At 39.0% G+C, this 26,466-nt stretch overlaps 1 protein-coding gene across 1 annotated transcript in view; it reads left to right on the top strand.

Annotated features, from left to right (window-relative positions):
* KDM5B (lysine demethylase 5B) overlaps window positions 1-26,219 on the top strand; it is an 80,784-nt gene extending 54,565 nt beyond the window's left edge. Inside the window, exons 12-27 of the mRNA XM_023186862.2 lie at window positions 1,538-1,700; window positions 3,832-3,951; window positions 5,473-5,667; window positions 8,584-8,765; window positions 8,930-9,054; window positions 12,114-12,264; window positions 12,421-12,535; window positions 13,211-13,566; window positions 14,119-14,257; window positions 17,282-17,461; window positions 18,090-18,248; window positions 19,785-20,270; window positions 21,737-21,848; window positions 22,579-22,733; window positions 23,604-23,924; window positions 24,458-26,219. Coding sequence (XP_023042630.1) covers window positions 1,538-1,700; window positions 3,832-3,951; window positions 5,473-5,667; window positions 8,584-8,765; window positions 8,930-9,054; window positions 12,114-12,264; window positions 12,421-12,535; window positions 13,211-13,566; window positions 14,119-14,257; window positions 17,282-17,461; window positions 18,090-18,248; window positions 19,785-20,270; window positions 21,737-21,848; window positions 22,579-22,733; window positions 23,604-23,924; window positions 24,458-24,595 — 3,097 coding nt within the window. The 3' untranslated portion in view covers window positions 24,596-26,219. The remainder of the gene's footprint in view (window positions 1-1,537; window positions 1,701-3,831; window positions 3,952-5,472; window positions 5,668-8,583; window positions 8,766-8,929; window positions 9,055-12,113; window positions 12,265-12,420; window positions 12,536-13,210; window positions 13,567-14,118; window positions 14,258-17,281; window positions 17,462-18,089; window positions 18,249-19,784; window positions 20,271-21,736; window positions 21,849-22,578; window positions 22,734-23,603; window positions 23,925-24,457) is intronic.
* Window positions 26,220-26,466: the final 247 nt, after the last annotated feature.

The following is a 26,466-nucleotide window of genomic DNA, read 5'->3' as shown; positions in this document are numbered from 1 at the left end:
GAATCACTTGAACCCGGGAGGCAGAGGTTGCAGTGAACCAAGAGACCCCGCCATTGCACTCCAGCCTGAGAAACTCTGCCTCAAAACAAAAAGAAGTCTTTACCTATAGAAAAAGCATATTCTAAGTAAAAGTAACTTTTACTTAGAATTTGATGGCCAGTGGTAGCCTGGATACCCCTTTGGGAGAAGTGTGAATTTTAGTAGTACCACAGTGTCCTCTGGGTCTGTGTGATGACCAGCCTCTCTTTTGTTGTGCTGAATTCAGGTATCACTATGCACAGTAGAGTGAGCCTTATCTTTGTGTGTGCATTGAGGGGGCAAGGTGGGAGGGATGTGCAGATATTTGGGCTTCTTTACTTTTTAAACTCTTCAAGCCATTTCTTCACATCTGTTTTCTTCTAAGTATAAAAATATTTGAAAATCTATAACTCACTCAAATCCTCACACAAAGAATTTGAGGATGTACCACAAGAAAGAGAATTGGCATATATATGTATAGAATTAATTCTACTTCCCTAGGCAGTGGCTCCCAGCTGTAAAATGAAGATTATATTTACCATACCTCACAGGGATGATATAGATAAATTATTTGATAATTTAAAGTCCTTTGAAGAATAAGAATTCCTTAGAAATGCTAATTGCCTTATTAGTGTTTGATTTAACCTAGTCTGCCAGAATGGGCAAGGGAAAAGAAAAATGGAGAGTTGCCTTCCCTTGTCAGTTGCTTTAGGAAACTGGGGTAACAACATATCCTGAAGTGAATACGATACCTTATATTCTTAGAAATTCTAGATACCGGCTGGGCATGGTGGCTCACACCTGTAATCTCAGCACTTTAGGAAGCTGAGGTGGGTGGATCACCTGAGGTCAGGAGTTCGAGACCAGCCTGGCCAACATGGTGAAACCCCGTCTCCACTAAAAATATAAAAATTAGCTGGCCATGGTGGTACGCACCTGTAATACTAGCCACTCAGGAGGCTGAGGCAGGAGAATTGCTTGAAGCTGGGAGGCGGAGGTTGCAGTGAGCCAAGACTGTGCCATTGCACTTCAGCCTGGACAACAGAGCAAGACTCAGTCTCCAAAAGAAAAAAAAAAGAGAAATTCTAGGTGTCTGCATTTTCTAAAGAATCAGATAAAAATGGGATGGGAGTGGGGGCCGGGCGCGGTGGCTCAAGCCTGTAATCCCAGCACTTTGGGAGGCCGAGACGGGCGGATCACGAGCTCAGGAGATCGAGACCATCCTGGCTAACACGGTGAAACCCCGTCTCTACTAAAAAATACAAAAACTAGCCGGGTGAGGTGGCGGGCGCCTGTAGTCCCAGCTACTCAGGAGGTTGAGGCAGGAGAATGGTGTAAACCCGGGAGGCAGAGCTTGCAGTGAGCTGAGATCCGGCCACTGCACTCCAGCCTGGGCCACAGAGCGAGACTCCGTCTCAAAAAAAAAAAAAAGAAAGCCGAGTCTGAAAAATATGAACTGGTAACCCATTTTGTTTGTGTTGGTGTTGCAGATTGATTTATTTTTATAATCTGTTTCCAGGGGTGAGCCAAAAACCTGGTACGGAGTCCCAGGGTATGCTGCTGAGCAGCTAGAAAATGTAATGAAGAAACTAGCTCCAGAACTCTTTGTGTCCCAGCCAGATCTCCTCCATCAGCTTGTGACCATCATGAACCCCAATACCCTGATGACTCATGAAGTGCCTGTATGTTCTGGGTTAATCCTTCTGCCACTCAAGCTTAATTTACCACTTCTTTTTCCTTTTTATTCACTTTTTTATGATGTTGATTTGATTCTGTGTTTTCCATAGCATAACTTGATAGCAGAAACAGCTGTTTTGCTGTGGTACTGTACATTTACTCAGTGGGACTGGATCCTTAGATACCATAAAAATTAATTTGTTGCAGCTAGTAACTAGATTGCTAAACAGCCTTCCTTTGCAAGTAATAATTGTATTCACTGGTTTTAGTATATTTGTATGTGAAAATTTATTTCAAGGTCTTGAGCTTGTATTTTAGGGTTCACAGTCTAGACCGAAAAGTCTAGAGGTTGCTAAATGAAGTGACAACTATACAGTCCTGGGACACCTAACAACAGGGGTGTGTTCTGAGAAATGCATTGCTAGGTGATTTCATTGTCATTTGAACTTCATAGAGTGTACTTACATAAACCTAGATGGTGTAGCCAACTATACACCTAGGCTATATGGTATAGGGTATAGATGCTGAGCTACAAATCTGTACAGCATGTTACTGTATTGAATACCTTAGATAGCTGTAACACAATAGTAAGGATTTGTGTATTTAATTGTATCTAATCAGAAAAGGTACAGTGAAAATACGGTATTATAATCTTACAGACCACCATTGATATGTGGTCTGTCTGTGACCAAAATGTTGTTATGTGGTACACAACTATACTGGCTTCCTTTTGGAGAATATTTTTAAGACATTTGGGAGGCCATATTGAAATGTATGAAGAGTCCATCTTAGCTAAATCAAATGTCAATGATACATTTACAATGTTAAAGTGAATTCTTGAACTTGTCATGACCTAAATTTTATGCTTTTGGGTTCATAGGCAAGTCAGTGGAGACAACAGAAAGGACTTTTATTTGAGGCATTATAAATTATGCATAGACCGTAGCTTAGAAAATAATCACCAGTAAGCACCACAATCTCACCATCTCCTCATAGTTGTTATTTTTCTCATTGATATTTTTCTTTCCTTATGTTGACGGTTTTTTCCAATTTGTTAAGAGTAGATTGCTTTAATTGAGACCTGACCCTGGTTCTTTAATAATTGAGCAAGCCTCCTGGGGTTAGATTCTGGACCTACAGAGATAGATGAATGAACTCCTTGTGCATTTAGGGATTCAAAATGCGAGGTAAAAGATAATGTTTATACAGATAATCGAAGGGTGGTTTTGTTTGACAGTGGTGCCAACTATGAGACTGATCTAATAACTCTCTTGGGAATCAGAAAGGGCTCATAAATGAGATGACATCTGTAGTAGGAGCTGGAACTCTGATAAATTATCACATGTTTGGAAGAGTCAGGGAAGGAGGAAGTATTCCAGGTAGAAGATACGGTGTTCCTGTGATGGGTAGTAGTCTTTTACAGAACCCTGAAGGCCGTATTACCACACAGATGGCTGGTCTCCACCCCTAGAATTTCTGATCCTGTTATTTTGTTAGTCTGAGTGGGGCTTGATGATTTGCATCTCCATCCTAGTGGACGTTGATGCTTTTGTTCTGGGGGACCATACACTAGGTAAGCATTGGTGTAGAAATATAGAGGCTTGAAAAGGAAATCTAATATTATTATATAATAATAAGCTCAGTGTAAGGATTTGTGTGCCTAGAGCATTATAGGTACTTTTGGAGTGAGGGTGGTGGTAGGAAGAAGGGAATGATGGGAGATAAGTTTGAGTTCCAAATGAGGAGGGGCTCTGTATGTTATGAGATTCTTGAAATAGAGTGGGATTGCTTTAATTGGTAGTAGAAGATACTACTTTCGGGGTAATAATAATAATATATTAGGATATTCTTAATTGTAGCTGTTTTTAAAAGTTATACTTTTAAACATTAATATGGCCACATTTTTGTTTTGTGTTCAGATACTAATCAACTTTGGTAGTCTGGGATACTGCTCTATCTTGTGATATAAATTAGTATCACTAGGTGATATTCTACTATAGTAATTTGTTTCTTCTGGCTCAATTTCAGAAAGTTGCCTTTTTTTTGGAAATTATCTAATAGTCTGTGTCCAGATTGGTTTTAGTAACAATGTCACTCTTTAAGAAACTCAAAAATCTTTAATTTCTGTCTCTTTAGGTTTACCGAACTAATCAGTGTGCTGGGGAGTTTGTGATTACATTTCCAAGAGCCTACCACAGTGGTTTTAACCAGGGTTTTAATTTTGCTGAGGCTGTTAATTTCTGCACTGTTGATTGGGTATGTAATTACAATTTAGTGAACCTTTTCAAATTTATTATTTTTCCTGAGAAATTGAATATAATGTTTTAAAGTGTCACGTGGGCTAGGCGTGGTGGCTCATGCCTGTAATCCCAGCACTTTTGGATGCCAAGGCGGGCAAATCACCTGAGGTCAGGAGTTTGAGACCAGCATGGCCAACATGGTGAAACCCCATCTCTACTAAAAATACAAAAATTAGTCAGGCGTGGCGGTGGGCACCTATAATCCCAACTACTTGGGAGGCTGAGGCAGGAGAATCACTTGAACCCAGGAGGTGGAGGTCACAGTGAGTCAAGATCACCCCATTTCACTCCAACCCGGGCAACAGACTGAAACTCTGTCTCAAAAAAAAAAAAATAAATGTCACACGGGTAGTTGCCTTGACCCATCACTGCTCAAATGGTCAGTCTGCAAATTGTTTACCAGTTCGCAATGAGATAAAGCACTTGCACCACAGTATAAATCAAGCATGAATTACCTAAGCATACTGCTTAGTTCAGCTGATGTGTTTTGTTTTGTAGCAAGACTTTCTTGATAAAGAAAGGAGTCCGTTGATTTACATTCTGGCTAAAGCTCAGCATCTCATTGCAAACTGATACATAATTCCAGTCTAAAGGCTATACTTTGTATAGTACTGGCTTAAATTATTTACAGTACAGCAATTTAAGGACACATTTGGTTTTAGTTAGTTGTAAAGTTTAATTTTTATATTTGTATTAATACTTTTACCTAAAAAGATCTAGATTAAGTGCTGTTAAAGCTAATGAATTATTATTTTGTCATAATGGTACTTGCTATATCTATACTTATTTTCCATTATGTAGTTTTTTGGAGTATTATTCCCTGAAGTAGGTTGATCTTACCAGTTCAGCACAACTATTTCAGGAAATATATAAGGTCATACTTCTAATTAGATTCTACATTGTTGTAGATACTAATATATTAATACATTGGGTCTTTTTTTTTTTTTTAAACCACTTTTTAATTAAGATATGTAACATTATAGATCTTTGGGATGCAAAGATGAATAAGGCCTAGGCCTAGGCTAGGAATCTTATGAGTCTGATGTGTTGTTTTTTTAAATTTTTTGAGACACAGTCTCGCTCTGTCACCCAGCCTGGAGTGCAGTGGTGTAATCATGGCTCATTGCAATCTTGACCTTGCAGGCTCAAGCAATCCTTCCACGTCAGCCTCCTGAGTAGCTGGGACTACAGGCATGCACCACCACACCCTTCTAATATTTGTTTGTAGAGATGAGATTTCACCACACTGCGCAGGCTGGTCTCCAATTCCTAGACTCATGCAAGGCTTGGCCTCCCAAAGTGTTGGAATTACAGGTGTGAGCTATCTGCCTGGCCCAAAGTCTGGTTTTAGGGTTGGTAAATGATACGTGTTAAGACCCATAGTGTGATGTTTGGTAATTTGATGGTAATGGGTCAGAGGTGTTTGCATATAGAAGAAAGATGAATGTTATTTTTTTCTTTCCATCTTTTGATACAGCTGCCATTAGGCCGACAGTGTGTGGAGCATTATCGCTCGCTTCATCGATATTGTGTGTTTTCCCACGATGAGATGATCTGCAAGATGGCTTCCAAGGCTGATGTACTAGATGTTGTAGTGGCTTCAACTGTTCAGAAAGACATGGCCATTATGATTGAGGATGAGAAAGTTTTAAGGGAAACTGTCCGTAAATTGGTAAGGCTTATGGAAATCCAGCTACATGTTGGCATTGGGTATTATTTAGTAAAATTCTTACGCACTTTAATATCATTTTAAGTAGTCTTTTTAAAGCGAATTTTCTTTGAGGCCATTGTAATAGATGTAGTATCTCGTGGTTTTAATTTTTATTCACTATCTTATTTGCCACATGTACATATGTCTCTTTGAAGTAGCTGTTCAAATGTTTTGCCCCTTAAAAAAAAATATTTTGTAGAAACAGGGTCTCACTATGTTGCCCAGGCTGGTCTCAAACTCCTGGGTTCAAGCTATCCACCTGACTCAACCTCCCAATGTGCTGGGTTTATAGGTGTGAGCCACCACACTCGGCTTGCCCTTTATTTTTTAAAAAATTTGATTGTTGTAATAATTCTTTATGTATTCTGCATACCAGTTTTTTTTTTTTTAAATCAGATAGGCGTTTTGCTAATATTTTCTCCCAATCTGTGGCTTGTCTTTGATTTTCCTACCAGTGTCTTTCAGCAAGCAGGAGTTTTTCATTTTGATGAAGTCCAGTTTGTTAATTATTTTCTTGCATGAATCATGGTTTTTTGGTTTCCTATTTAACAAATCTTGCCTAATCCAAAGTTACAAAGATTTTTTTCCTACAAAGTCATCAAGTTTTACATTTAGGTCTTTCATCTATTTCAAGTAATTTTTGTTTTTCAAAATATGAGTCAAGGTTTATTTTTTTACATGTGGATATCTAGTTCTTCCAGCAGCATTTCTTGAAAAGACTGTCTTTTCTTCATTAAATTGCTTTGGCACCTTCGTTGAAAATCAATTCACCATATAAGTATGGGTCTATTTCTGGACTCTGTTGTGTTCTGGTGATCTGTGCATCTATTCTATTGCTAATACCAAATGGTCTTGATTATTGTAGCTTTCTAAGAGGTCTTGAAATCAGGTAGTATGAGTCTTCCAACTTTGTTTTTTTTGTTTAATTTGTTTTATCTCTTTTACTTTTTTTAAAATGTAAATTTTAGCATCAACTTACCGATTCCTGCCAAATCAATTCCTGTTGGAATTTTGATTGACATTGCATGAAACTATGGATAGCTTGGGGGAGAATTGATATCTTAATAATATTGAGTCTTCCAATTCATGAACATAGTATGATTTTATATTGCATGTTTTTTGGCACTATTATAAATTGTACTTTTAAAAACTTTGAATTTCTAATGGTTTATTGCTAGTATTTAGAGAGACAATTGACTTGTATATTGACCTTGTCTCCTGAGACCTTGCTAAAGTCACTTAATTTCCAGTAGCTTTTTCATGGATTCTTTTGTAATAATAATATCTGTAAATAGTAATACCGTTTTTTTTGTTGTTGTTATTTGTTCGTTTGTTTTTAAAATGTGCCTCTTTGGGTAGAATCCCAGAATATTGGCTCTCTGCAGTCCATTATAGTTTAACAGCAGGTCACCTACCTTCCCCCCTTATGTTTTACAGTTGGGGAAAATAGTGCCCAGAGGGTTTAAGTGACTTACCAAAATCTTACATCAAAAATGGTAGCTCATTTTTTTAGAACTCTGAGATTTTTTCCAGATATGGAATTTACACATTAAAATTGGGTATGAACTACATGATTCATTCTCAACTAAAATCCATAGAATTGGTCCTTAATCTTATTTTAAACAAAAATTTTAACTCTCTCCATCTCATGAAGTCCTTTTTAATGACCAATTCAAAAATAAAACCAAAATCAAATTAGCATATTCCTTACCTTCCTCATCTTTGTTGGCCCATATACTTGGCAGATATGAAATATTTAAAAGGTTAAAATACAGGATAAGAGAATAAAAGGAAGAAGCCCAGTGGTTCATAAACTGATTGGCATTCTCAAGACTGGATTAGGATCCAGTTTTAGATAGGGAAAAAAAGGTGATAGAAGTTTGGTCTTTGAATGACAAAAGGTATATCCAAGAAGGGTTCTCTAGATGTTCGGTGGTACAGATTATGTTGAAATTTACTGGTTCAAGATCTTATTGTTCCTGACAGTCTTTTTGGATGAAATGTTTTATTATGGCTTTAGTCTTTCCTATTGCACAAATTTTCTAACTATTCAGGTAATGATATCCTTTCAGATAACTTCCTGTAAAAGGCTAAGAGACCACTCAACATCTTCCCAAACTCAACAATTTCTGCATGATAGTCTTTTCCACTTGTCCCATGTTCTTTCCTTTTATTTTTGTCCTTTTAATAGATTCTCCATATTTCCTCAGAAGTGGGGAACATATTCCTTTCTATACCCAAAATGTGGACAAGGCTAATTTGGAGTAGAACAGACAACTAACTTCAGTAGTTTTATAGTCCTATGGTGTTTATACTCAGATCAAAATGACCAAACATAAGGACCTGCCTTGTCTGAAAAAGGAGATCTCCCTAGACAAATGAACTTGCCTATATTTGCTAGGTCATTTGTTTGTTGTATGCCACACGTTTTAAAATCATGCATCTTGGCCGGGCACGGTGGCTCAAGCCTGTAATCCCAGCACTTTGGGAGGCCGAGACGGACGGATCACGAAGTCAGGAGATCGAGGCCATCATGGCTAACATGGTGAAACCCCCCGTCTCTACTAAAAAATACAAAAAACTAGTCGGGCGAGGTGGCGGGCGCCTGTAGTCCCAGCTACTCTGGAGGCTGAGGCAGGAGAATGGCGTGAACCCGGGAGGCAGAGCTTGCAGTGAGCTGAGATCCAGCCACTACACTCCAGCCCTGGGCAACAGAGCGAGACTCCGTCTCAAAAAAAAAAAAAAAAAAAATCATGCATCTCTATTTTGGTAAGGCTTTTTTTTTTCTTTTTTAAACTCAAGTACTACTCATGCTTGTCTTGGGCTGGTGGATTATATTATCCTTTGGAGGTCTCTCTAAAGTATACTTTATTCCAGGGAGTGATTGATTCGGAAAGAATGGATTTTGAGCTATTGCCAGATGATGAACGTCAGTGTGTAAAATGCAAAACTACATGCTTCATGTCTGCCATCTCCTGTTCTTGTAAACCTGGCCTGCTTGTTTGCCTGCATCATGTGAAAGAATTGTGTCCCTGTCCGCCTTATAAATATAAATTGCGGTAAGTAGGAAGAATGATTTTTTTTTTTCCCCTATGGAAAACAGTTGATCGTTACTAAAAGCTCAATGACATCGCAGTTCTGGGGCTAAAATGTTAAATATAAAACATCTAGTTTTCTCCAAAGCTACACGTCTCAAAGCTAAGTGTGGTGGTATTATTTCCAGGTATAGATACACGCTGGATGATCTCTACCCTATGATGAATGCATTGAAGCTTCGAGCGGAATCTTACAACGAATGGGCCCTGAATGTGAATGAAGCTTTGGAGGCAAAGATCAACAAGAAGAAAAGTATGTGATACATAAAGTGACTTGGTGATTGGCAAATTGGGGCTCATTGTGATGTAGCCAAATTAAAGTCAACAAAACATTTCTTGAAACAGCCTGACCTCATCCTTGGTTATCCCCTCTACGTAGCCAGGTTTACAGAGCACCAGCAGAGAAGGTTTTAAAACCGAGAGTGGATAATGCAGATGCCCTTACATCATAATGAAATTTTGGTATATGAGTTGTGCAACATCACTTACTTAACAAAAACGATATTGTTAGGAAACCTTTATTTTTGTCTCAGAAATAAAAATTTCACATTTCTTACAAAGACATTGAAATCTTCTTTAAAAAAAAAAACAAAAACAAAAACAAAAAAAACCCAAAACATCTTGTGACAAAGGCAGCATGACACTAAATCAGGAGTCTCTGAAATGGTAGTTTATCACTTCTTAGTTCTAATTAAGGTTAAGGTCCCTGGCACTTGTCATTACCTTTGAAAGTCACTGCTACCCTTTTTATCTCTCTCTCTCTTTTTTCTTATGAAAATATAGTTTGTTTTTTGTTTTTTACTTTTCAGCTTAGGAGTACATGTGCAAGTTTGTTACATAGATAAACTTGTGTCATGGGTGTTTGTTGTACAGATTATTTCATCACCTAGGTTATTATTAATAACCCATTAGTTATTTTTCTGGACCCTCTCCCTCCTCCTGCCCTCTACCCTCCCAATAGGCTCCACTGTGTGTTGTTCCCCTGTATGTGTTCATGTGTTATTCCCCTCTGCGCATCCATGTGTTTTCATCATTTACCTGCCACTTATAAGTGAGAACATGCAGTATTTGCTTTCCTGTTCCTAGTGTTAGTTTGCTAATTGCTTCCACCTCTATCTATGTTTCTGCAAAGGACATGAGCTCATTCTTTTTTACGGCCACATAGTATTCCATGGTGTATATGTACCACATTTTTCTTTATCCAGTCTTATCATCGATGGGTATTTAGGTTGATTCTATGTCTTTGCTATTGTGAATAATGTTGCAGTGAACATGCACATGCACATGTCTTTATAATGGAGTGATTTATATTCCTTTGGGTATATGCCCAGTAATGGCATTGCTCAGTCAAATGATATTTCAGTCTTTAGATCTTTGAAGAATCGCCATACTGTTTTCCACAATAGTTGAACGAATTTACACTTCTGCCAACAGTGTATGAGTTCCTTTTTCTCCACAACCTTGTCAGCATCTGTTACTTTTTGACTTTTTAATAATAGCCATTCTGATTGGTGTGAGATGATATCTCATTGTGTTTGTTTGTTTATTTATTTATTTATTTATTTTTATTTTTTGAGACCGAGTCTCGCTCTGTCGCCCAGACTGGAGTGCAGTGGCGTGATCTTGTCTCACTGCAACCTCCATCTCCCAGGTTCAAGCAATTATCCTGCCTCAGTCTCCTGAGTAGCTGGGACTACAGACACACGCCAACATGTCCAACTAATTTTTGTATTTTTAGTAGAGACAGGGTTTCACCATGTTGGTCAGGCTGGCCTTGAACTCTTGACCTTGTGATCTGCCCGCCTTGGCCTCCCAAAATACTGGGATTACAGGCGTGAGCCACTGCATCCAGCCTTTCATTGTGGTTTTGATTTGTATTTCTCTAATGATCAGTGATTTTGAGCTTTTTTTCATACGATTGTTGGTCATATGTATGTCTTCTTTTGAAAAGTAGGTTTTCATATCCTTTGCCTACTTTTTAATATTTTTTTCTTGTAGATTTGTTTAAGTTCCTTATAGATGCTGGATATTAGATCTTTGTCAGATGCACAGTTTGCAAATATTTTCTTCCATTCTTTAGGTTGTCTGTTTACTCTGATGATAGTTTCTTTTGCTGTGCAGAAGCTCTTTAATTAGATCCCATTTGTCAGTTTTTGCTTTTGTTGCAGTTGCTTTTGGCATCTTCATGAAATCTTTGCCTGTGCCTATGTCCTGACTGGTATTGCTAGGTTGTCACCCAGGGTTTTTATAGTTTTGGGTTTTACATTTAAGTCTTTTATTCCTCTTGAGTTAATTTTTGCATATGGTATAAGGAAGGGGTCCGGTTTTAATCTTCTGCATATGGCTAGCTGTTATTCCAGCACCATTTATTGCATAGGGAATCCTTTCTCCATTGCTTGTTTTTGTTAGATTAGTTGAAGATCAGATAGTTGTAGGTGTGCATTTTTATTTCTGGGTTCTCTATTCTGTTCTATTGGTCTGTGTGTCTGTTTTTGTACCAGTTCATTTCTCTTTCAGAGTGTTTTCACTTGCTTTCATTTCTGTAGCCCAACACATAACTCCACCCCCTTTTATTTAGGGGAAAGGAGCAATATCATTGTCTCTGAGTCTACTGTGCTCTAGTAACTGAGCACACTAGTTACTCACTAACTGTAGAATAAAATGCAGGAGGAAGAAGTGGTTGAAGCCACACAGTAAGATTTATATTTACTTTGCTTTCATAAGTCAGTTGTTTTCTTCTTTTTGTCTATTGTAAACATGCCATTTTTTTTTTTTTTTTTTTTTTTTTGGAGACAGGGTCTTGCTCTGTCATCTTGACTGGAGTGCAGTGGCATGGTCATGGCTTACTGCAGCCTTGAAATCCTGGGTTTAAGTAATCCTGCTTTAGGTTGACAAATAGTTGACTACAGTTGTGTGCCACCATGCCTGGCTAAGTTCTTTAATTTTGTAGAGATGAGATCTTGCTGTGTTGACCAGGCTGGTCGTGAACTCCTGGCCTCAACTGATCTTTCTGCCTTGGCCTCGCAAATTGCTGGGATTTACAGGCGTCAGCCACTGTACCCGCCCTAAAACATGTCAGGTCTTAGCATTTTTATATTTAAGTTCAACTCTAGGCACTTGTTTAAAAAACTCCATGTTCAGCCACCACTCTGGGAAAATCAAATCAACAAATTTATTAATAATTTGAAGCACTGCAAGAATTTGAAGTTACATTTCTAGACATAAACTGACAAAACCAATCTCCTCTGATTTTCGTACCAGTAGTAATAAACATAATGATTACAGAAAATATGACGTTTTCTTCATTCCTAGGCCTTGTCAGCTTCAAGGCTTTAATTGAAGAATCTGAAATGAAGAAATTCCCAGACAATGATCTTTTGCGACACCTTCGCCTAGTCACACAGGATGCAGAGAAGTGTGCCTCTGTTGCGCAGCAATTGCTTAATGGCAAAAGGCAAACTAGGTATGTGCTTCTGACTGCGTGAGTTTGGATTCTTTGGCACCTATGTTTGGAAACCTGTTGTGACTCCTTCTGTCTTGAATTTCTGTGACCACCTGGGTGTGGTGGACATATATATATATATTCTTATATGGCTTCCTTGGGCCTTTGTCTTTATAGATATCGATCTGGTGGAGGGAAATCCCAAAATCAGTTGACAGTGAATGAGCTCCGGCAGTTTGTAACACAGCTGTATGCTCTTCCCTGTGTCCTCAGTCAGACACCATTGCTAAAGGTAACCATAGAGGGATGTGTGGGAGAATACTTTGGTAATGCTGTATTTTGTATATAAACTCGATTGACATTACTAAGTAATCTTTGATGATTAGTATGTACATTTATTTGCAGATGCTTTTAATAACACATTGAGTGGTATGTGTATATAAAGAGATTATAATAGTAGGCCCACAGAGGGGAAATAAATTTGGCAATTTTTCCTTTGAAAGTGACCTTGGCTGGGCATGGTGGCTCACACCTGTAACCCCAGCACTTTGGGAGGCTGAGGCAGGCAGATCACCAGGTCAGGAGTTCAACCCCAAGCCTGTCCAATATGGTGAAACCCCATCTCTACTAAAAATACAAAAATTAGCCGGGCATGGTGGCACGTGCCTGTAGTCCCAGCTATTCAGGAGGCTGGAAGCAGGAGAATCGATTGAACCTGGGAGGCAGAGGTTGCAGAAAAAAAAGAAAGAAAGTGACCTCAGCTAGTTCGAGTTGGGATAAGGTCTCCGTTATAGTTGCTTAGTGTTTGCTGTCAATTGGCTTATGTATTATCTTATTTACCTATATTATTACTAAAATTAAATGAGATGTTAGAGTATCTCAGTGAATATGAATTTAAGATTCTAAGTTTGAAAGAAGCCAATTACTGAAATTACTGGTTTAATGCAATAACCTGTTTTTTTTTTAGGATCTCTTGAATCGTGTAGAAGATTTTCAACAGCATAGTCAGAAACTACTGTCTGAGGAAATGCCTAGTGCTGCGGAGCTGCAGGACTTGCTAGATGTCAGCTTTGAATTTGATGTTGAACTTCCACAGCTTGCTGAGATGCGTATCCGTTTGGAACAGGCCCGTTGGCTGGAAGAGGTGCAGCAAGCTTGCCTAGACCCCAGCTCCCTTACTTTAGATGATATGAGACGTCTCATAGACCTAGGGGTAGGGCTGGCCCCATATTCAGCAGTGGAGAAGGCTATGGCCCGGCTGCAGGAACTGCTCACAGTGTCAGAGCACTGGGACGACAAAGCCAAGAGTCTCCTCAAGGCCAGGTGAAAAAGCAGACTTCTCTTTCTTTGGGAAGGTTGGACAGTTATCTCCATCTTAAACATAGAACACAGCAATTGGTGTATGGCACGTGCTCAGTAGCTGCGATTATTATGCATGTGGAAGACATGTAGAAATAGCTGAGATATTTGGAGTTGCTTTGGGACCTGAATAAAAGAATGTTAATTTTTTCTTATTTTACTGATTATAAGATGAATAATTCAATTGGATATACCTTTTCTAGAGTTGGTTTAATAAAATTTCCCTGGATCCTGTTAATATCCTGTCTTCGAGAGAGGAAAATACTTAGAAATAGATGAAGCTGTTTAAACTCACAGTTAATAAATATGGTTCCAAGGAGTCTTACAGAGAAATGTCTGAGAGTCAGTAGGCAAGAAAACAGTGCAGATAATTTTCAACAGGAACAGACAATGCCGTTTGAAAAAATTTCTTTGCCATACTGAATTTCCTTTGAAATGCTAGTCTTTTTGGTAACCATTTAAAGAAAAATGAACCATCATATAAAATACTAAGAAGTCTTTGTTTGCATTTTGTAGGCCACGGCATTCATTGAATAGCCTTGCTACGGCAGTAAGGGAAATCGAAGAGATCCCTGCATATCTGCCCAATGGTGCGGCTCTGAAAGACTCAGTGCAGAGAGCCAGAGACTGGCTTCAGGATGTAGAGGCCCTGCAGGTTGGTTTTAAAAAGTATATATAGAATGTGGAAGTGCATCCAGAAAGAGCAATATTGGAAAGTTGTGAAGAATAATATGTTGGATCTCGCTGCACAGTTTCAGTATTTTAGGGGTTGACCAGAAGACTAATTCTCTTCATACTTATTTGGATATACTTACCAGCTATTATCCTGACCAGTTGTCTCAAATATGTAAAGCTTAGACCGTGTCACCAACTTTTTCTGGGAGCTGGGGAGTCTTTCATAACAAACTTGAGTACTTGACTGCAGATTGAAGCAAAAGAGCTAACAATGAAGTAGTGAGAGAAAGTAGTTTTCTACTCTTTGATAAGTGTGATTACCTCTTGTTGGCTTGTCCACAACTTTGAAGTTCAGACAATCAGTAATAGCAGATTCAACAAATCTAGTTATATGACTAAATGCCCAAACTAAGCCCCAAGGCCCAGGATTTTCGTGAAGTAGTGACTTTAAAGTACCCTCCCAACCCTACAAAAGAAATAAAAACCTACCCAGTTCCAAAGTAATTATCCAAAGTATCCAAAGTCATTTCCACCAAGTATTTGTGGTTTTATGCTAGATGTTATACTTATTGACCTGTATATAAGTTTAAAAAAAGAATTAAGTTCACTTGTAGCATTGTTAGGGTACAAAAAGAATGCATTATTTAATATGATTTTCCCAGTTTTCAGACGACTGACTGAATGACTTTAATTTGAAAAGTGATGGGGGATGTCTTCCCTTATCTCTTATCATCATAAACTAATAGGTGTTACTGACCTATTGAGAAAAAAAAAGTCTCAAGTTCTGTTTTGTTGAAGTCCTCAAATTCTAGAAATAAAAATACTATCTGGCTTTCTGAATATTTGTGTAATTTTAAGTGGTGCTAATTGGCTAGTTGCTAACAAGAAGTACCAAATAGGACAATTCTAGACAAATGTTTGCATCTGGGCGTCCGTGCTTGTTAATAGGGAAAAGAAGATATATTGTTTGAGGAGATTACATAATTAAGGACTGACTCCAGCAAGCCAAAAAAAACAAAAACAAAAAGAAACAAAGTATTTACTATGGACGTAAACTTCGTTAATGAGAGTTTTAGATGCAGGCACTTGTCAATGATAGTTGGTACTGTAGTAATTAGTTTTAGTCATGGTCCTCCTTTTTATTCCATGATTGCTAGCAGCCAGAAGGTGAGGTTATGGCAATAAGGAGAGGCTGGCATATAAAATCAGAAAGCAAGGGCATGCTTCTGGATGAGTTTATTTCCTTCATATTTTATATGTATATGCTACTTTTACTATGTTTGTAACAGTGCCATTAAGGGCAAAAGGCAAGTTTTGCTTCATTCCTGAAAAAGTAGCCTACCTTTTTTAAAAATCATATATTTAAGGACTAATAGACGTGACTAACAACAAGGAACTATTTTCTATTTAGTGGATTATTTATTTTAAAATGTTAGGCAGTATTCTGCTTTACACATAGGAAGCACTCGGATTTCTAAATTAAATACCATAGGAATAGCATTAATTTATGAGTCACATTCTTAAGTGTCCATCAGAACATTTATGCCCTAACAGTTTTAATCCTCTAAGAATGAATATCAAAGGCAGCAAAATAACCTACCCAGTCTTCCCTAGTTGTCCCAAAAATGTCCCTTATGGCTGTTTGTCTAACCTAGGAACACACATTGCACCTAATTGGCATCTCTTTAGGTTTCTTTTGATCTTGTAGCGTTTTCCTCCCTACCCCAGTTTTTCTCATGTCACTGACTAGACAGTTATCCTGTGGTATACTCCACCTTCTGGATTTGTTTGGTTGTTTCTTTGTGGAGTGTTCTATTCTGTGTATTTCCTATAAATTAGAAGTTAGTTTTAAAGCCCTGGTGCATCCAAGTTAAACATTTTTTAATATAATGCATTAAAATGTGAGGTAATACTGTATATTCTATATTGCATCACAACAGGAGACATATCTGGATGACCTGACATCAGTGATGCTAAGTTTTACATTGTGTTAGAGCAACACCAATGCATTTCATCCTCCATAACCTAATGCTTTTACTCTCCTTCTAGTTTGGCTATCTTTTTCTAAAAATACAGTTCCCAGACCAGCAGTATTAGCATTGGCAACAGCAGCTTCATCTGGGAACTTGTCAGAAGTGCAAATTTATGGACCTTTCTCTGACCCACTGAATTAGAATATTTGGGGATAGGACTAAGGAAACTGTGTTTAAACAAGCCTTCCAGATGATTCTTATGTATGCTAAAGTTTGAGAACCACTGCGCTGTCTCAACTTCTATTTTAGTTTCCTGAATAATTTATATTGAGTTGCTTTAATTAATCATTGGTGAGTGGATTGGGGTAAAATATTGTTTTGTTGCTTTATATTGAGTTGCTTTACATTGGTGAGTGGATTGGGGTAAAATATTGTTTTGTTGCTTTTTATTTGTATAATTCCATATGAAAGTCTTGAGTTTCTACAAACCTTCATTTCTGCTGAAATTTTTTTCAAACTATCAATAGGGATCAATGTGATGAGTGAATTTAGAAGGGTATAAATAGAACAAAGGGACCACAGTATATGCCATGTTCACATTTGTATCCTTAGAGTCTAGCATATACTAGGTTCTCTAGGCCCGGCACAGTGGCTCACTATAATCCCAGCACTTTGGGAGGCTGAGGTGGGAGAATTCCTTGAACCCAGGAGGTAGAGGTTGCAGTGAGCTGAGATTGCACCACTGCATTCCAGCCTGGGCAAGAGTGATACTCTGTCTTAAAAAAGAAGAAAAAAGAAAAAAGAAAAAAAAAAAACCACCACCACCAACAAAAGACCAAACTAGGTTCTTTAAGTGTCACTTCTACCCCCAACATTATTGGTCAGCTGGCAGGTTGACATTTGTGAATTTAGCATGTTGAGATCATGGAGTAATCTGAAGTACTCAGTGAACCAATCTGATTTATGCTTTTCCTGTTTTTCATAGAAGTGTTCTTTTTTCTAAACTGCTGTAATTTTCCTTGATTTATTAGGCTGGAGGACGTGTGCCAGTGTTAGACACACTCATAGAACTTGTTACACGAGGCCGATCTATCCCGGTACATCTGAATTCTTTGCCAAGACTGGAATCCCTAGTAGCTGAGGTTCAGGCTTGGAAAGAATGTGCTGTTAGTACATTCTTGACTGAGAATTCTCCATATTCTCTCTTAGAGGTAAGTTTACAACTAGCTCATCTGCAAGACCTTAGATCTCCTAGTTTGGTAAAACATGCAGTTCATCACATGCAAAGATGACATCACAGATTAATCTATATTCTGTGAGTTGTTCTTCCAGTAAAGCCAGGGAGATTCTTCTAATCTTCTGGTGAAGCAACCTTTAAATGTTTTCTTGGTTCATTTAGGATAACAGTATCTTAAACAAGAAAATTTTTTCCTACTGGGTGAAATTCCTCTGTGTTGAAATTGGACTCTTAAATTTGGCCATGTTTCACCCACCTGAATTTCATAAGCCTGATAAATGATCTCCCGCATCTTTTAAAAGTGCTTTAACTGTACTTTGTATTTTCTGTAAACTGTTCCTTGTGCATCATGACTGGGATCAGTCAGTATATATCACATTTTTTACTTGTTACTTAATTGTATCAGGAATCAGTCGATCTCATAAGAGTCTTCCTCCTCCTTTTGTAAAGGAGAGTCTGAGGGTTGCACGTTCCAAAGAAAATCTTCAATACTAAGAAATGCACATCCTTTTTACTGCTTAGGCTTTTATTTTGGGACTTCCTACCTAATGCTTTATCTGAAATTTATTTTACCGTTGGTTGTGCTTTGTGTCCCACATTAGGTGCTGTGTCCTCGATGTGATATTGGCCTTTTGGGATTGAAAAGGAAGCAGAGAAAGTTAAAGGAGCCCTTGCCAAATGGAAAGAAAAAAAGCACCAAATTAGAGAGTCTGAGTGACCTGGAGAGGGCTTTAACTGAAAGCAAAGAGACTGCTTCAGCTGTATGTAGGGGTTTTTTTCTTCTCCTTTCTGTGTTATTGGGAAGAATAATTTCTGACCCTCTCTGGTTTATAGGAATTTGGAGAAGGCAAGTAGAGTAAATTGAAAGCGTTCAGTTTTACTTTTTGAAAATTGTCAAGTGTTAAGAGTTTTGAATGGTAAGATGCATAGAGGTGCGAAAGATTCAGGGTAGGCTTCCCAGTCAGGGACTAGCAGACACAGAAACAGTCTTGTTTAGTGCCTGTGGGTTGATCCAGGAATGCTAACTGAATATATTGAAACTAATATGAATAGATATATGAAACTGCAGTGCCAATTTATTAGTTTACAGTTAAGTACATTTAAAAGTTTACTGGACACTTTGATACTCATCTAGAAGACCTTAAATCTCTGATTCAACATACTGTTGATTCAAAGATGATAGTTTCAAGGAGACGAAGCAATGTGTAACCAATGTTACACATTAAGCACCTTATCAGGATTAAAAAGGGATAGTTATGTGATGCTTTTAATGGCACGGAGCATTGCCCGTTCTAGAGTGGGACTGTATACCTGCTACTGGGACTAGATTGAATGGATTGATCTGTGGATCCGGGCACCTTCTCCCATTGATTTCTTTGTAACTGCCGGACCTCTTGCGATAGACATGGGTTGCCTTGATTTATTTAGGTATTTTGACACAGATAAAGTCTTTAGTGTACGTTTGTATATTCAGTCAGGTTCTAGACAGATTTCTGCCATCAGAGGTCCTCCATTCCATCTGTGGTTTGTTTTTATAAGGACTAGCTGAAAGTTACAGTCACCCTCCTAAGATGTTTATATGTTGGTTTGAAACTTTATGTGCAGTATCTTTCATAGATTTTAGTCTGTGCCCATCTGTCTGTAGATCCCTGCTTTAAGAATTCTCCCTACATATTATCTGTTAATTTATGGTAGAACTCACAGGTTAGTCATTTGCTTTCCATCTCTAAGCTTTGAGAAGTTACCTTGTTATCATATAACCCACACATATTACCTGTGTATTATATTTACAAAAGAAGTGGATTTTTTTTTTTTTTTAATATACCAAAGGTCTTTACCTGATTTGCTTTTAGATCTTTTTTTTTTTTTTTTTTCAAATAGAGATAATGGAGAGTTTATTCTGCCCTTGTAAGGGTGCTTCATCTGGTGAATCGTGATGGATCTGAAAGGGGATAGATGTGATGATTGGAAATGGTTTTTTAACTGTGACAGATTTTTTGAGAACTTGTTTACTATGTGCCAGGCAAAGAGTGTCCTATCCCACATCTCTCACTTAACTGTCATCTCAGCCCTGTGAGGTGGACACTATTATCACCTCCATTGTACACATGCAGAAATTTAGCCACAATGGAATACGTGGCACCAGGTCACTCACACAGCTTAGTATGAGGCAGAGTGAGGATTTGAATACAGATAATTTACTCAGGATCCCATGCTCTTAACCACCAGGACTTTGAGTTTTAGGGGAAGGCCAAGTTATCTAGGACATCATCCTTGATTGTTAACTCTTTTTTCAGATGGCAACTCTCGGGGAAGCTCGCCTAAGGGAAATGGAAGCCTTGCAGTCTCTCAGACTTGCCAACGAAGGGAAATTGCTGTCACCTGTCCAAGATGTGGATATAAAAATCTGCCTATGTCAGAAGGCCCCAGCTGCCCCTATGATTCAATGTGAACTCTGCAGGGATGCTTTCCATACCAGTTGTGTGGCGGTACCCAGTATTTCACAGGGCCCCCGAATCTGGCTTTGTCCCCATTGTCGGAGGTCAGAGAAACCTCCATTAGAGAAAATTCTGCCCCTGCTCGCCTCCCTTCAGCGTATCCGAGTTCGCCTTCCTGAAGGAGATGCACTTCGATATATGATTGAAAGAACCGTGAACTGGCAGCACAGAGCCCAGCAACTGCTTTCGTCAGGGAATCTTAAATTTGTGCAAGATCGAGTGGGCTCAGGACTGTTATATAGCAGATGGCAGGCCTCAGCAGGACAAGTGTCAGACACAAACAAGGTGAATCTGGACTTTCCTTATTGGGTTGTTGGAATTTGCAAAGCTCTGTATCTTTCTCTCGAACCTGTAGCTTTGGTGTTGCTATTCCCTTGGTGATCACTTTACTGTTAACAGCACCCACTTTACCTGTAGCTTCCCACTTCAAGACCATGCAGCAGGTACAACATATTCTTTTAGTTTCCTCTATTCCTAATAGAAGTTGTTTCTCAGGCACTCTTTCTATAGAGCACATATTTAGCTTTTCACAGATACCAATGATTTTTTCATTTATATGTGTGCTGACCCATATGTGTCTTACATATATGTCTATGATGTTCCTTTAAGTCTTTGCTTGACTAAAAAGTTTTTTACCCTGCTTCTTCTCATGTAAGTCAGTTAGTAGAAAGGGAAAACACTTCCTGCCTTTCATCTCTTTTTGCCCTTTAAGGGAACATATTTTTTGGAAGAAGGGTTTGAGCACTGTGTTATTTCAGAGGAAAGCTCCTGGGTTACACACCATTTGTGATCTTTCTGCCAAAAGCCAGATTCTTTTGACCATCACTGGATGGGCAGAGTTTTCTGTCATCTTCCATAGGTGGCTGCAGTAAAAGAATGTGAAGACAATAGAAAAGTACAATCAGGAAGGCAGTATTCAATCTTTATGAGGTTAATCTGATGGTTTTTAAATTTGCTAAACATCTCCGTACCAGAGATACCACAACTCTCTTGTGCCATATGAGCACAGACACATGGATTATATGAGTTACATTGTTGATAAGATGAAGACCAAAAAAAAAAAAAAAACCAAAACAGTCTGTCAAATTTATTTCCTTGGTTTTTTGTTTCTTTGCAGGCTTCTGAAATATAGTGCCTGACACATAGATGATGAATTAAATATTTGTTGCATAGATGAGTTGTGGCATTGTGCACATTCCCAAAGTGGAGTCATTGGTGTTCTTTACCCAGGATGTGCTAGGAGTTTACCCTTCTTAGTAAAGGGAAAGGACACAACTATTATATTAATCCAGGTCAAAGGAGTGTTTCCCCTAGCTCCTTTAATATAAAACACTAAGGAAGATAGGAAAGTGGTTATGGATGATTTCTGACGTTTGATTTACTCAAAGGGGTACATACGTGTTTATTTTATTTTAACCTTCAATAAGGAGAATTAGAAAAGGATTAAAAGGCTGTATGATCTGTTCTCACACTGAGAAAGTGGCTTATTTCCCAATGGTCTTCTTTACATCTCTGAAATCAATCCAAGTAAAACTGGAAAGAGTAAAGGCTTGGTATTTAGGAAGATACAAGTTGATTTGGCCAGTTCTGAAATGCCAGAAGACTCTTCAGTAGGGGAAAATCAAGTTTTTGTTTTTGTTTTTTTTTTTCTCTGGTTGCCTGCCTGGGTAATGCAAGCTACTGTCATTGGACTAATGGGAGTATTTTTAATCCTGAGGAGGTTTTATTATAAAACGTTTTCCCTCCATTAGGTATCTCAACCTCCTGGCACAACATCATTTTCCTTGCCTGATGACTGGGACAACAGAACCTCATATTTGCACTCTCCCTTCTCTACTGGACGAAGTTGTATCCCCCTCCATGGTTTGTATTTTGTTGTTATGTTGAAGGCTGGATACTAATGAGTGATCTTGTATTACTAGGTTTTTGTTATAGATGATCAAGTACCATAAAAAAGGACTTTATGCTGTAATGTAGGATATAAGCTGTTACATATTTGCAAAATAGGGAAGGGATCCTATTTGAAGGCTTATAAATGCAAAAGAACAGAGAGGAAGACTTTATATCCATTGTCCTCATCAACACCAAGCTGTTAAGTCAGATGCTAGTCATGGGCTCCCTTGTTGCTTCATTACTTAGGAGACTTGAGAATCTTAGGGATAATCCACATTTACTAGAATCTTGATCCTTAGTCATAGCATCTCAATGTGTGTCTAGTAATGTGGTTAGACCTCCTTGATCTACTCAGATTGTTCATGCTGTGGCCATCAGTTTGTTTCTGTGCTTTCTGTTAGAAGCCATCAAGGCAGAAGTACAGTTTTTTCTGCGTTAGCAATAAGTTAAATGAGAAGGGGATTCAGTGTATAATTAACACTAGTAATCAAAGACTTAGGAAATCTAGTTTTGGCTCTGTTTATTATATTGTGGCTTTAGGCACATTAAGTAAACCTCACTTCAACTGAAGGTAATTTGTAATGTAAGAAGGAGAGGGTAGTAGTGGTATTAGGGACAGTCCTTCTATTTGTCTCATAAACCCAAATGTGAATGTGAAACACCCTTTGTTGTTATTTTGATTTGGTCTGGTCTTTTACAGGCGTTAGTCCAGAAGTGAATGAACTGTTGATGGAAGCCCAGCTGCTCCAGGTATCCCTTCCTGAAATTCAGGAACTTTACCAGACTTTACTTGCAAAGCCAAGCCCTGCTCAGCAGACTGACCGAAGCTCACCAGTGAGACCCAGCAGTGAGAAGGTGAGTGTCTGAGAGGCTTCTGTGGCAAGGCACAGTCTGGGGTGGGGGTCTGCTTGCTTTTACTCCTCCAAACATAACCAGGCACCTGGTGTGAGCACTGGGTGATTAGATTGAGGATGACCCATTTTGAATGCTGACTTACTTGAAGGATACTCCTTAATGTCCTGTTTCTTAACATAGTTAAGGATACTGCGGCTGCTGCCACTTCCTTCTAGTGAACTCACCGACCCATCACATTTAACCGCCCCTGAGAATATAGTTAGGATAGAAATCTGCTAGGAAACCTGAAGCCAAATTAGGGAAGAACTTCACTAAAGATAGCATGAGGGGTGATGTTGACATTTAGAATTTCATTTTTCATTGTGATACCAAGTAGTATGGCACGATCATTGAATGTATTCAGTTAATGCACCTTACTCCTATATGGTGTGGGGATGTACATCCTTCAAGAAGGAAGATGATTAGTGTGGTTCCTCAGGAGCCTATCGGTCAAAGGATAGACATAAACACCTAGACAGAAACTATAGAGTAGTCAGTCATTCAGGGATTTGGTGAAAGGAAGACTCTTAGTGGGCACTTCTCCATCTTCTGGTATTGGTTGACTAATTTGAAGGCTAATCACATCTTTAACATTACTTTTTCCAGCGATCCTTTGGTAGTACTAACAGTGACAGGGAAAGGAAGTATGTTAAACCCAAACTGGTTGTCTTCTATAAGACTGGGAAGGGAGTGGTTAAGATGCAGTATTTTTTTTGTGTGTAAATTGGGGGATCATCTGATTTCTAATTTACTGCTCTCTTTAGTAGCTTCATTAGTTTTAGTAATAGGTGAACCATAGGCTAAAATTGAACTTTCCTATCTTCCACCCAGAATGACTGTTGCCGAGGGAAGCGAGATGGAATTAACAGTCTTGAGAGAAAACTGAAGAGACGCCTGGAAAGAGAGGGCCTCTCCAGTGAGCGGTGGGAACGAGTTAAGAAAATGCGGACCCCCAAAAAGAAGAAAATCAAACTGAGCCACCCCAAGGACATGAACAATTTCAAATTAGAGAGAGAGCGTAGCTATGAATTAGTTCGTTCTGCTGAAACTCATTCCCTGCCCTCAGACACATCCTATTCTGAACAGGAAGACTCTGAGGATGAAGATGCCATCTGCCCAGCTGTGAGCTGCCTGCAGCCAGAAGGAGATGAGGTCAGTGAGGTTTGGGCCATAGAGGACATGCTTTCCCTTAACTCAGAAACCCTGTAAGCTAGACCTCATCTCGCTGGGTCTTTCTCCTCTGCTTATCTGCTTTGAGCTGATCTGAATGGATTGCTCAGCCCTTCCCCCACTGATATCTCTGCTTTTACATCGTTCCTGGGTCTCCTCCCTTTTCTTGAAGAAACTCTTGTTCTTCCCTTTTTCCTTTTCTTGCTCTTCCAGCTTTCACCTTCCCGGCGCTAAGAAGGTGGGAGGGATGCTGATGTGATGCCCTGTGGCTTACTTATCACAGGGCAGCGCTGTCTTAACCCCAAAGCAGACACGACTTGAAGAATGACTTTGATTCGGTTGCTTTGGCTAGGGGGCCAGCTACACTCATCTGGCTTAGCTGTTGTGCCAGAGGTCCCGGTGGTGAGACAGTGGCCGTTATTGGCAAACGACCTGAATTTCTTGAGGCTGGCCTGCCCAATTTTGAATCCATTTTTTTCCTCTGAAAACCCCATCTTCCTGCTCTTTGTAACCAGGTGGACTGGGTCCAGTGTGATGGCAGCTGCAATCAGTGGTTTCATCAGGTCTGTGTTGGTGTCTCCCCAGAGATGGCAGAGAAAGAAGACTACATCTGTGTGCGCTGTACTGTGAAGGACGCACCAAGCCGAAAGTAAAAACACAAAAACAGATACCCCCCTACTTAATGTAATTCAGGACTCCAACCAAGAGGATTTCTTCAAATCTCAGCAAAGCTACAGGACTGGTACTCAAGCCAGCCTGTAAACGGTGCTATTTCTATTCATTATGGGATCATTTTTCCAGGACTCTTTGAAGAAAAGAAAAAACAACTAAAAAAATTTTTGACACTTTTTGTATTTTTTCCTTAAGAGCTATTTGTGGTTGTTGAGGTTTGAAAAGCTGACTGTTTTTTGCAGGGGTTCCCACCAATTTGGAAGGCATTGAAGCTTGCACCTTTTCATGTACAGCATTAAAATTTTACCTCTCTCTGGGATTTACCAGCTTAAGAGTCCAACTCACTTCCAGTGCCCAAAAGGGCACCCACCAGAAATTCCAGTAAATCCTCATTTGAGGAAACTCTCCCTTGTTTACTCTGTTACCACATTGGGGAAATTTTTAAGTTTTTCACTTTGGGGGTTTTTGTTTGTTTCTTCTTTTCCTTTATCCACTTTTCTTTTTCCTGGTAGACTAGGTTTATTTATCTGAGCAATAACTTCTGTGTTGGTTTCAGTGGCTGGAATTAAAACAAAACAAAACAAACTTCCAAACAGTGTGTTGGTGCTTTAGCGATTGATTGATGTACAGAACACAAATGTCTAGTTTCTAGTGTCACTGATGAACTAGTGATGTAGAAAAGAGACCTCTCTGTAAGTAATTGCCACAGCTGTATTTTGGCTTTCTCCCTGTCCTTCCTTTCTCCCCTATTTTTTGGTAGCTTGTATCAAATGTTACAGTTTACATTGTGGAATAAATCCTTCGTCCTAACAGAACACTAAATGCTGATTATTTAGAGCCATTAGAGCACAGCTTCTTCTGCCCCTCTACTGTTGCACAGCCAGAAGGGGCTGCTTGCTTTTGCCTCTGCCCAACCAGGTTGCAGTAGCAGTGGATGTTAGCCTGCAAACAACATTAGGGGACTCTTCTTTTGTGTCCTGCTCTGTTTGGTGGGCCATATGCCTACAGCCCTCACTAACAAAGAACCCCTCTGTCTTCAAGGACTAGAACCTATCTTTAAAGCCGTACTCTTTTAAAATAAGCTTTCTCAGAATGTTGACAAATCACTTCAATCCTCAAATCAGTCCTCCTTGTGAAATGATGCCTTTATTATATGTGAATTGACAGGGGAACTTGGTTTAGGGTTAAGACGTTGGAAGGAAATCTAAGGAAAATTAATCCTCATAGAGGTCCGGGTTTAGTGTATGTCTTGAGAAGAGACTTGTGAATTCCCAGACTCTGCCTCCTGGTTTCCTTTCTCATTTCTTTCTAACTGTAGCTATCATTACGGCTGTGGATAGCCCATAACTATTTTCCTTGCTTTTCTTTTTTAAAGGGCTCTGTTCTGCACTGGAGAAGACATTCTGATGAATGGACTTTTGCTTTTTCCTATTCTGTTGCCAATTTTTGTTTTCCCCACATTCTATAGCCATAAACCTGAAGATGAGTAAAACTGGTGGGTCTTTAATAAAACAACAACAAAAACAGCAGTTTGTGATATAGCAGAGATTTAAATGTACTCTCCCCTTTTATGCACTTCAAATAATTAAATCTCTTTAAGAATGACTTCTAGTTGTCTGCAGTTTTCTGCAGTTGTTGTGATGTTTCTCCTCATCTGATGGTGGTTCTGGGGCAAATAGAGAAGAATAGTCTCCAGAGTACAATCTGGAATCATCATGGTTTGGCCTTGTCAGTATTCAAATTCTTAGAACCCCCTCCATCACCCCCGACATTGAGATGGGATGCCAGCTGTCCCAGTCCTCACCTTCCATTGAGAAATTAAGCTTAAAAGGAGACCCTGCTGCTAATATAA

This window comes from Piliocolobus tephrosceles, chromosome 1 (assembly GCF_002776525.5).
Source record: "Piliocolobus tephrosceles isolate RC106 chromosome 1, ASM277652v3, whole genome shotgun sequence".
Classification (NCBI taxonomy): domain Eukaryota; kingdom Metazoa; phylum Chordata; class Mammalia; order Primates; family Cercopithecidae; genus Piliocolobus; species Piliocolobus tephrosceles.
The sequence above is the reverse complement of the archived record's forward strand: the minus strand, read 5'-3'. Positions and strand labels throughout refer to the sequence as shown.